At 47.1% G+C, this 11,224-nt stretch overlaps 1 protein-coding gene across 3 annotated transcripts; it reads right to left on the bottom strand.

Annotated features, from left to right (window-relative positions):
* Window positions 1-825: 825 nt before the first annotated feature.
* On the bottom strand, window positions 826-3,498 carry LOC119037263 (zinc transporter ZIP2). 3 transcript variants are annotated; one of them, XM_053670487.1, is made up of 4 exons: window positions 3,204-3,490; window positions 2,877-3,007; window positions 2,600-2,650; window positions 826-2,165 (listed from the first exon to the last, which is right to left on the bottom strand). In XM_053670487.1, the coding sequence occupies exons 1-4, from the start codon at window positions 3,316-3,318 to the stop codon at window positions 1,533-1,535; spliced, it is 930 nt and encodes a 309-aa protein (XP_053526462.1). In that variant the 5' UTR covers window positions 3,319-3,490; the 3' UTR covers window positions 826-1,532. The 3 variants fall into 3 exon arrangements, with proteins under 3 accessions (XP_053526462.1, XP_053526464.1, XP_053526463.1); XM_053670489.1 differs by having other exon boundaries at window positions 2,075-2,165; window positions 2,600-2,645; window positions 3,204-3,496; XM_053670488.1 differs by having other exon boundaries at window positions 2,077-2,165; window positions 2,530-2,650; window positions 3,204-3,498.
* Window positions 3,499-11,224: the final 7,726 nt, after the last annotated feature.

Raw genomic sequence — 11,224 nt, 5'->3', positions numbered from 1 at the left:
TGAATACACTTAATAGGGAAGGGAAGCAGAACCGGATGGTGCTTCAGGGAAATTATGTCCTGTGTCAGACGTTTTAGTTTAGTTTTGCCTTTAGCTTGGCTTCTCACTGACCCCCAGCTGTGTAAGCTGGGCTGGTGAAGAGGTTTACACATCTTAATCCGTGGGGAGGAGAATGGGATGGACAGAAGACAGAAACGAAATGAGACGAGAGTGAAACTCAGGAGACCTTGCCCACGTTGGGGCCACTTGGGCCGCTACCGAGCAAACGTGAAGGGTCACATGGGTGAGCGTGCCTGAGCTCACAGGACACACCTTCCCTGTCCCTACGGGTCAGGGGCTGGGCAGCAGTCGTCCCACTGCTCCTCAATTCCAGGTACCCGGTTTTTGTATTCGTGCAGTTTTTAAGAGAAGCAGCACACTGTAGGGTTACTCACCTGAAAGACAAATGGTCCAGGGGGAGGGGCCAGAGGCACAGCGGCAGGTAGGGCAGGCCCCCGGAAAGCCACTGCCTCCTGGCAGAGCCAAGTAATCGCCCTTGGAGTCTCTCTGGCGCCTTTCTGCCTTTCCAAACTTACTGCTTCTTCTTTTTTTTAATTAAAAAAATTTTCAATTACAGTTGACATAGAACATTATATTCATTTCCACATGTATACACATGGAGATTAGACATTTACATAGCTTACAAAATCTAGTACCAAAAATCTAGTACCCATTTGACACCACATACAGTTATGATATTATTGATGATATTCCCTGTGCTGTACCTCACCTCCCCAGACACACTGCTTTTTAATTCCAAGGCACGAGGCAGCTGGAAGGAGACTAGACATCACGTCCCTGAGGTCACACAGGGCTCAGTGTGAAAAACAGAAACCAGATGGAAGGAGGCTCCGTGGAGCCGGAGCTCAAGAGTCTGCGGGACATGTGGGTGGCTGATAATTGGTACTGGGCGCGGAGTGGGTGTGGTTGGTGTAGGAAAAATACCTAGATCCCCATGTTTTGTTTTTACACCTCTTCGTCTCTAAATGCCGGGAACTCTGGCTCAGAACCTCAACCCCTGTAGGCAAGGTGAGAGCCGGTGGTTGGAATTTCAGCAATGCTGCTGTGTCTGGGGGCCCTGATTCCAGGGGAGGAGACTGCATCCAACCCTCGCCCTTCCCACTCCATGGGGCAGCTCTTCAGTAACCTGGGGGAATGAAGTACAGCATGGTTGAAGGGGGAGGGGAAAGTGGACGTTTTATTACACATAGCAGCAAAAATGGAACAAGAGTCAAATTTGGAGCGGTGGTCTTTGTACCAATTCTCCAGAGTATAAACACTCAACCAAAACAAACGTACACATCCTGTTCTGAGTCCTGGAGGAGCAGAGGCATCTCATGAGGAAAACCCGGGACCCAGTTCATGGGGATGATGCCTAGTGAACTCTGCTTAGTCTCAGCGAAGAAATGTCTGAGGGCCAAAGCCATCTGAGCAGTGTCTGCTGGTGGTAGGGACACCCTTCTAGATGGGTCTGCAGGAAAGTCAGGAACCTCTCAGGCCCACAAAGCAATAACGGCCATGAAGGCAAAACCAGCAGCCACACAGCCCCACTTGAGCAGAGGGCTCTCGGGACCAGCTAGCTCCCGGGGCAGAATTTCTAGGAAGGTGACATATAAGAAGGTGCCGGCTGCCACACCCTCTAACACAGCCTGGGCTAAGCCTCGGCCCCCATCAGCATTTCCTCCAGCCACAGCCAGCCCCAGGGCTAGGCCCAGGGGGGACATGACAGCAAATGACAGTATGGAGAACACAGCCCATCGTGATCCAGTGCCCCTCTGCACCAGCCGCAGTCCCACCCCAAACGCTATGAGCCCCTTGTGAGCCAGGACAGCCAGACAGAGCTCCACGGTGGCTGCTACTGTTGCCTGCAGCCCCACGGCCAGGCCTTCAAACACTGAGTGGAAGGAGAGTGAGAGCAAGAGGACGAGGGCTCGAAAGGGACTCTGAGAGGGTGAGGGGATAGGTCCGTGACTGTGCAGTCCAAGGACACGAGCCCCGCCCATCTCCTCCTCCTGCACTTTTGATCCTCCATCGGCTCCACGACAGCCCTGCAATGCCAGCGACTCCAGAAGGAAGATGAGGAAGAAACCCAGGGAGATGACGAGCTCTCCGTAGGGATAGTCTGTCTGGGAACAGAGAGAGGGGCTGTGGGTCGGGGGAAGGGAGTGCAGGAGGTGGGTGGGGGTGGGATGGGAGCCTGGAGAGAATGGAAATGTGGGACTAGAACATTAAACGGTGGGAGGGGGTGGAGTCCGAGGAGATAAGGACATGCAACAAGAATACCGGAGGGACCGAGGGACACGGTGTCAGCAGGGCTGAAACACGGGAATGCGATGGGGAGCATGTCTCAGGGTCCAGGGAAAGAAGGAAAGAGTGAAGCAAGAGGTTTGTCTGGGGTTCCACAAACCCAAAAAGACTGGGTTGGCTCCTCCCTTCCCTAGTGTCTGAGGTGGGGAGCAGAGGGATTCCCGGTAGCCCTCACATCCTCACCTCAAAAGGGCCCGGTATGCGGGGCCTCTGGTTCTCCTCACCCTGCAGGTTGGGGGTGGGAAATACTTACATAAGATGAATTAGCATCACCAGAGGAATAACCCTCACTCTCTGTCCTGTTCTAGGGAGAGAAAAGCAGAAATTAGATGGGGGATTGAGCTGCCCTGTCCTTCAGCTCCACTGCTTTCCTTAAAGCTCAGTCTGACCTGTGGCCATCATTCCACAGAACACGAGAGCTGTCGTCTGCCCTACTGGGCCACCTGTGTCCTTGGCCCCATCACTTTCCCCTTCTCCCCTTGGTTCTGCTCGTCATTCTGGCCTCTCAGCCCTGCTGCTCAGCTGCTCACCAGCATCATGAACTTCTGGATCTCTGACTCGATTCCCTCCAGGGCCTCAGCAGTCATGTGCATGAGCCCCGCGCCCAGGAAAACACCTGCGGAAACGCAGCCCAGGAGGCTGAGGACCCGGCGGCGATGACCTAATGAAAAGCAAGAGTGGCAGTGCAGTTGGCAATGAGTGACTAAATGACATGGACAAAGGTGACTAAAGAGCAACAGGCAGCACCCAATATCCAAGCTTGGGGTGGCAAGAGAATCAGAGCAAGGTGTCAGGACAGGGTGACAGGGTTAAAGTCAGACTCCGATTATGGGGCCAAAGACGCAGAAGGGCTGTACCTGTGGCTGCCTCAATCTGGAACCATTTGAAGCAGATGGGAATAAGGCCACAGACGAGGGTGAGAGCCAGCAGGGCAAATAGGCAGCCAATTTTTACTCCTATCAGCAGTTCCATCCTTGGGGCACAGGCTAAGCAGAGGTCTCAGATGAAAAATGGAGTTACAAGCTTTGGAGCAGGAGCGGTGCCTTGGGTGGTCAAAGCTGTGGTGTCCACTCCCCAAGTTTCAGGAGGCTGTTGGGTCCTGTTTGGTGCTGCCTCTGCTTGCGCAGCCTTGCGTAGCTGACTGGGGCCCTGCCCCAGCTCCCTGCCCGCCCCCTACGTGGAGGCCCCTCCCCTGCCTCACGCCCTCCTGAGCTTGAAACCAGAAACTCCGGAATCCCTGCCGGGCACAGCCCTGTGCTTGGTCTTCTCTTGTCAGTTCCATGAATAAGCCAAGGGCTGTGGACTGTTTGAATTCATGCTTGGGGCTGGTCTAATCCAGTCTGTGGCAGCTACTTCCCAGCTATTTTGTGTTGGGGGTAACCTGGTCCTGCTTCACTCAGGACATGTGATCTCAACCTTCCATACCCTCTCTACCCCACCCAGGTCTTGTAGGTCACTATGCTGACACCTGAACCACACTCTTTCAGAGGGGATTTGGGGCCTCCAGCAGTGGGGGGGTGGGGGGTGGGGTAGGAAGCAGGTGGAGCTGAGGAATGTGCTGCTGCCGCCACTCTGGGAACTAGTACATGAGGGGCTCCCCTTTCCTGTAACCCCAGAAAAATAGCTCCAGACATGGAAATGTCTAGTGGGGCATTGAGATTTCTAGTTTGACAGCAGATTCTGTTACCACTTCTGATTGTGCCTATTTCCTGATGTGTGTTGTGGGAGAGAGACTGAGTTTTAACACAATGGAAGCTGCTCTAGCTCCAAAACAGCAAGACCTAGGGGAAGACAGAAATGAACCAAGCAAACTGAAGGACGCTGCCTGGCCATGTGGGGGTGGAGATGGAAGGGTCAGTCCTGAAGGGATCAACTCTTGAGGAAAACTCATGAAGTAAACTCTGGGGGAGCTGATGAACCCTGAGAGCGATGAAAGAAAAGGATGGAGGGAGAAAACCCAGAGGCTGAGCAGCTGCTGGTCCCCTAGGCAGGTGGCCTAGCAACCTTGAGACCTGTAGAGCCAGTTCTCAGAGTGCCGGGGGCAGTTTTCCCCAGTGCCCCAGATTACTTCCCCAGGAAGTCCGGTCTCTGGTAGAAGGAGCAGTGTTCTTGTAGGAGAGGGTGAGCTTGAGATTCGTGTGGGAAGAAAGGCATTGCAACTCTGAGGACTTGCTTCATTACAGCTATGATGGCTGACCTCTGTAAGAATCACGAGATCCATTTCCATTCTTTGAAAACTTTTAATTATGATTAAAACCTCAAACAAATGCAGACATATGGGGGTACCAGCCCTTCCATCCTGGATACCAGGTGGCTTTAGCCTTGGCAGGCAGGCAGGATACACGAAAACTTATGGTACAGGTCCTTGTCAACTCTCAGGGGGATCCTTATCAGGGGACGGAGGAAGCTCAGACGGCTGGTCACAGGTAAAAGATCGCCCCAGGAGCTGACACGGGCACAGCGATACAAATCCCTGTGAAATAGAGGTCACGGTGGGCTGCAGGTTCCTGCCACCTCCCCCTAATTTTGGAATTTTGGTCATAGCCTCTATACCTGCCGTGCCAGCGAGCCGTGATCACAGTGTGCTGCACGTGCCCATCTGCACAGGTGACAATGCACACGGCACGGCCGTTTAAGAACAGGCTGAGTGATCCGGGGCCAGCGAGCAGCCTCCCTTGGAGAGCCCCGGGCAAGGATTACCATTGAGAACTTTTCCTCCTTTGGCTTCTTGTTCTAAGGTAAGGACAGAGAAACTGTTTGGGGGAGAAAGATATGGGAAAAATTTTTTTGATTCCATCCTGCAGCCCTTTTCATATTCTGTGTCATGTGTATTCAGGAGCTACAATCTCTAGGCTATTCAGTGAATTTTCCAACTCTTCCCACCGCTGATTCATTTTTATCCTGCTTTCCCAATTTCCTCCCTGTAATATTCCCAGAATACATACCCAGCTGAAGGGGATGGGATGGTAAGCCTGGGAAAAGCTTCAGGCCAGGGGCTTAGAAGCTGTCAGCTGGGGACAAGCAAGTTCATGGGGACACTGTAAAACACACACATTAAAAAACATGAGGTAAGACAAGGAACCACAGATCATAACACTGAAAAACTAAGAGTGACAGAGTCAGGAAGGGCTAAGGATAAGGGAGCAAAGGAGCAGGGGGCAGGGAGAGCAGGGAGTCCAGGAAGAAGAACTCGGATAGGGACACAAAGCAGTGGAGGGCGGCTTGACTTTGCCCTCACTTGGCCTGGACACAGTTGAGCTCGGACCTTAGCGTGCTGGGAAAGGTAGAAGTAATACTCACTGGGGCAAAGACAAAACCAGGTGGAGGATCCAGAGGTGACTTCTCCTTTCCCTGAAATCAAAGGAAATAAAAAAAGTTGGGCTTGAGGGGTCTATTCTTAATAAGTCAATCTCTGCACTCAGTCAGCTGAGGACTCCTTTAACATTCAATCCTGGTAATTTTTAACTCTGTTCTTTGAGTTAAGCTGGCTGCTTCTGTAATACTCAAAACAAAGAACTCTTTGCAGCAGAAGGGCAGGAACTTGGCACATAGGATGGCGCTGTCCTTGTCAGCAACTGCACTCTCAGAAAACCCCACTCTAGGACAATTAAATTCAGGATTATACACTGGCTCATATACTCCCAAAGAGATACAATTTTTGGCTCAGCCATGTCCTAGCTCAGGGGTCAGCAAACCGTTTTTCTAAGGCCCAGAGAGCAGCCAAAATGTGTTTCTGTCCCCACTACGCAGCTCTGCCATTTGTAGTGTGAAAGCAGCCGCACACAACGGACACTCAGACAGGCCTGGCTCGTACTCACACAGGTGGCAGGCCAGGTTTGATGCACAGACCCCAATTCGCCAACCACCACCCTACATCATAATGACTTTATATGCCTCCTTTCCTGAGAGTCACCCTTACCTCTGTATGACAGTCTTTTCAGTTTTTAAGGGAGTACCAGTAACTGGTGACAGAAAAGTGTGGGGCTAGAGGGGGGGAAGAAGAAATATCCTTACGTTAAGGACCAGGTCCCTGGCTTCCATGAGAAGGCGGTGCCCTGCTTTTGTTCCACTCTCCACCAGTATCTGTTCACAAAGGGAGAATTAACGGAAGCCCTGAACTACATGACAACAGGTGAAGGGATCCAAAGTTTTACCACCCAAAATTGCCTTTATGAAATATTGATTTTAAGCTATTTTTTTAAGAAACAAAAGACTCAGAAAGATCCTTTGACCCTTTCCTTTCTTGCCTAAGAGATTTAGATGGAAAGGCCTACTTTAGGAAGGGAATCTTAGGATATTGCCTTAGCCTAAACATTTGAATTAAGTATGATCAGTAAGAGGGGTGCAGGCAGGGAATCTGTTACCTAGATACTGCCTGTGTCCCATTGTGTCTGACTTGTCTAGCAACTATATGCCTGCTGTGTGTGTGACCTGTAAATGACCTGTAAATTGCCCATTCACACTTCTAAAATCTAACATCCATTTCTCCGCTTTTTTCCTTTGTCCAAAATGTCATATATACTCAGTGTTGCCTCACTGTCTTTTGAATTATTATGCGTATGTGATTTTCCTATGTGCATATATTAAAATTTTGATTTTTGATTTTCTCCTGTTAATCTATCTATGTTATTTCGATTATTGGTCCAGCTAGAAGTTTGGAGAAAAAGTATTGAATATTTTTATCTCCCATGCGTGAATGTCTGTAGCTCTGTAAGAGCACTCACAGATGGAATGGCAGTCCCAAAAGAAATAGCATTTACGTGAGACGGGGATGGTGACTCTGAAGGAGAAACAAAGGGTTCTGTGCAGGAGGAAAAATGATCAAGAATGAAGACAAGCTCCAATGAACAGAAGGAAAAGCATAAAAACTGTGAAGCTGCTCTAAAACTTGAAGAGAAAAAGGAATTTCTACTCGCTAGAAAATCACTGGTCTTGCGCCACAAGGTTTGGGCCACCTCGGCGCGGTCAGCCTTGCTGGGCAGTTCACTTAGGGAGAAGGCCGATACCACCACGCTGAATTGAACCTGAGGACCAATACAAGGAACGTGACAGATCTGCCATCACCTGCTTCCAAGAGCACAGTGAAGTTCCAGCTCCCTAAATTTCTTCTGCTGTCTTAAAAAATATTTTATTTATTTATTTTTAGAGAGAGGAAAGGAAGGGAGAAAGAGAGGGAGAGAAACATCAATGTGTGAGAGAAACATTGACTTGCTGCCTCTTGTGTGCTGCCAACTAGGGACCTGGCCCTCCACCCAGGCATGTGCCCTGACTGGGAATCAAACCAGCAACCTTTCCTTTGGCAGGCCGATGCTCAGTCCACAGAGCCACACCAGCCAGGGCTCTGCTGTCATTTATCGTCTAACATTCAATGCTGGGTTGCAAAGCTGAGGCCAGTTTTCCATCTACCTAATTCCGCATTTAGTATACTCTACACATTGCCACTTGCCTTGGGTGATACTGGTAGAACCTGTCTGAAAAAGACCCTTGGAACATATGGCTCCCACATTCTGAACCATCTGTGGAGGAGGAAAGAGATGTGGCAACTGTCAAGGTATAGGTATAAACGGAAGGAGTATCCTGATAAGAAACATGGCCCCAAGAATAAAAATGCTAGGTGAGAGTGGGATAAAGGAGGGTGAGGGAGTCCAAACTAGGTCCTTCCAAGGTGAGCCACCTGGGCATGTGGATTGTTTTGAGTGGAAGGCACTCAAGACTCTGTGGGCTCAAGGAAAACTTTTACCTCTCCTTTAAAGAACTTAAATTCCGGGTCATGCCCATAATAAGAGCTACTACCAGAAATACCTTTTTTAATGACTTATCCATAGGACAGGGCAAACTTCTAGTTACTGAATACCTGCTGTTTTTATCTGAGAAATGTCCTTCTCCCCTCTTAAGTGTCAGGACACCTTATCTCATTCCTTAGCTGTTTGTCACATATACCTCATTTTACCTTTCTGTCTGAGTGTCTCCTGTTTGTGGGGTTCCAATACAAATGTATGTAATTACATTTTATTTTACTTTTCTTATCAACCTGCCTTATGTCAGTTTAATTATTAGACCAGCTGATAGAACCTAGAAAGATAGAGGAAAGTTTTTTCCGCCCTCACAAGGATAAGCACATATTAAAGATAGAGAGAGAATATTGGGTCATCCGTCATGTTAATCTTAGCCAACCTATCAACTTGAAAAGTGCATCAAGTTGTGTCTTTAAGAAAACCTTACTGAGCAAGATTAGGCACTGCAGATCAGGATACCATTTTTTTTCTCTTACTGCTGTGGTTTCCTGGGAAATATTGGGTTGCTCCTGCTCTGAGGGTCCAGGATGAACCCAGCAGGAGTGTGGTTCTCTGGAGGGTGGAAGTGGTGGGTATAGAGTTGATTACCTGGGGTGGCCTGACATAGCAGCTGAAGGAGAGAGAGCCCAACTCCTAATAGGAGCAAGGCTACTGCTTGGATAAAATGGTGCAGCATTAAGGCCGAAGGGAGAGACTTTGACCTTTGTGCAGGTTTAGGGTAAGACTTATGCAGTAAGTTGTAAGCATGTTTAGATTCCCAAGTTTATGAGACTTGATGGTAAAATTGATGTTTACAGGAGCCATGGAAGACTGACACTCAGAGCCCAAGTTTTATAAAGAAGTAGCATAAGTAGGTATGAAGTTTGCATTGTCAGATTTGTTCAGTTTCTCCTGAACATCAGATACTTTAACGAAAGATGCTTATAGAGTAGTATTTTTTTTCCTAAGCAACCTGGTTAAACTCAGAAAGTTACATATAACAGCTTGTAGTCATAAATAAAGTATGCTGCCTGTCTTTCACCCAGGGCTACTGTAAATAATGGGTTTTTAATGAAAATTCTCAGTAACTATTATGCATTATTAAAATGACCTACTTATGAAGATAAGAAAGTTGTCATGCTAAATGACATACCTGAGTTATAAAAACAATTGAGGGTAATTTAGTCTTATAAATTGACATGTGTATGCTTCCAGATATATGTATTAAATCTTTTAAAAAATTAGAAATGTAGATTTAATTTTGGAATCAAAGAGCAAGGGAATTTTCCCTGCCCCCATTTCCCTCTGGATAATATTTAAATTAAATGTGCTAAGTTGGTGTATTATTCTCTCATTTTCATCTATTGGTTTGGAAAGGGCTTCACAAACTCTTTCCAGAAATTACACTAATGACCATAATAAAATTTCCCAAATCTTGTTTAAGTCTGAGGCTGCTTCTAGCAATGACTGGGTGTGGAAGGAAGATAAGACTCCTCTGTTAAGGCCCTAGGTCTGAGAATTCTCCAGTGACCTTGAGAAATAGTCCTGAAAATTGCACAGCAGCCTAGGACATTTTCAACTTTCTTCTCCTCTCTGGTTCCCTTGGGGCCAGGATAGCATTTCAGTCTGATGGCTCTTTCAGCCTCTTCCTGCTCCTTTCCCACTTTCTCTTCTATCTTGGCTTTTGTTTTTCAGACTCACATATGATTGAAGCCATGAGGGTAAGATTAATTATTTGAGGACAGTCATGGAACGACAAGACATAAGAGCCAATGAGACATGCTTACAAGGCATGAATATGCAGGGGGTGAGCCAAGAGCATCAGGGAATACAACTAAAAGTTGTGGTTAGATAAGCCGGCAAACTACCAAGGAAAGTGGTGTTTCAGGTTGAGCCATTGCTGAGTACGTTTCATTCTGGAGTTTTTCTAAGCATGATGGAAGTTTAAAATGTACCAAGAAACAAGAAGGCTTCTGAAACTAGAGAAGAAAAAAAGAGCACAGCTGAGGTCAGGAATAGTGTGATTGGCTTTTTAAAAATTCAATACTTAAACAAGACAATTAATTATAATAAAAGTAACATCACTATAAATACATGTACAAAATCATTATACTTTACACCTTAAACTTATCCAACGTTATATGTCAATTATATCTCAATCAACTTGGGGAAAAATGTTCATGCAAAGGGGACTGCATGTGCAAAAGCCCTGGACAATGCATTTTCTGTGAGTGATAAATAAAATAAAGTAAAAGCAATAGAAAAAATATATTTTACTTGTTCTAATTCATAGAAATAAACATTAAAAGAAAACAAGTTTACTGCTAAGGAAGGAACCCCTGTTTTTACACATGTATTACTTCTACTATTTTCTATGTATCTTTTCCCTCCTTATCCTTATTATATAGTAAGTATTATTATATGAATATCATATAATATTTATATTGTTGTTATTATAGCATTTGGAAAATATATCAAATAGAAGTTGTACAGGAGTGTAGATGGATGTGTAGGAGGGTGCAGCCAGGGGGTCCCCAAAAGAAGGATTTGTAATGGGGTCCAGAACTCAGGGTGTCCAGGAAATATTAAAAATATGGGATGTCCTCACCCCCACAAGTCTGAACTGGGGGGTGGGGACACATGGAGCAGGGCATTGAGACTTTTGCATAGCAAAAGTTTTTCAGATAACCTCTAGAACAGTCATTTAACATAGCTATAACCTTTAACTGGTTTCATAGATATGTTAAATATCTATGAAGCCAAAGCATTACCAGCATTATCTGTGGTAACACTTTGAGCCAGGGGGAAGGGAGTGACTTCCACCCAGGATGTAACTTGGAGGAAACTCGCCCTGGTTACACAGCTTGCTTAAGAGCTTGGACATGATTGGCTCCACACCAGAGGGCCACACCTGCCCAGACTTGCTATGGCAGCTCAAAAAAGTTGGAAAAACATGGGAATGCTGGCAGGTGTAACTGATTGTGGGAGGAGTCAGAAATGGGGCTGCAGGGAAAGATTGGCACTGGGATTTAAACCCAGGCACAGCAGCCATGACAAGAACCACATGGCTTTAGCAGAGAGGATGAACCATGTGGCTTTGGGTC

This window comes from Artibeus jamaicensis, unplaced genomic scaffold (genome assembly GCF_021234435.1).
Source record: "Artibeus jamaicensis isolate MK-2021 breed Jamaican fruit bat unplaced genomic scaffold, CSHL_Jam_final contig_588, whole genome shotgun sequence".
Taxonomy (NCBI): domain Eukaryota; kingdom Metazoa; phylum Chordata; class Mammalia; order Chiroptera; family Phyllostomidae; genus Artibeus; species Artibeus jamaicensis.
This window is presented reverse-complemented; position numbering and strand designations above follow the sequence as displayed.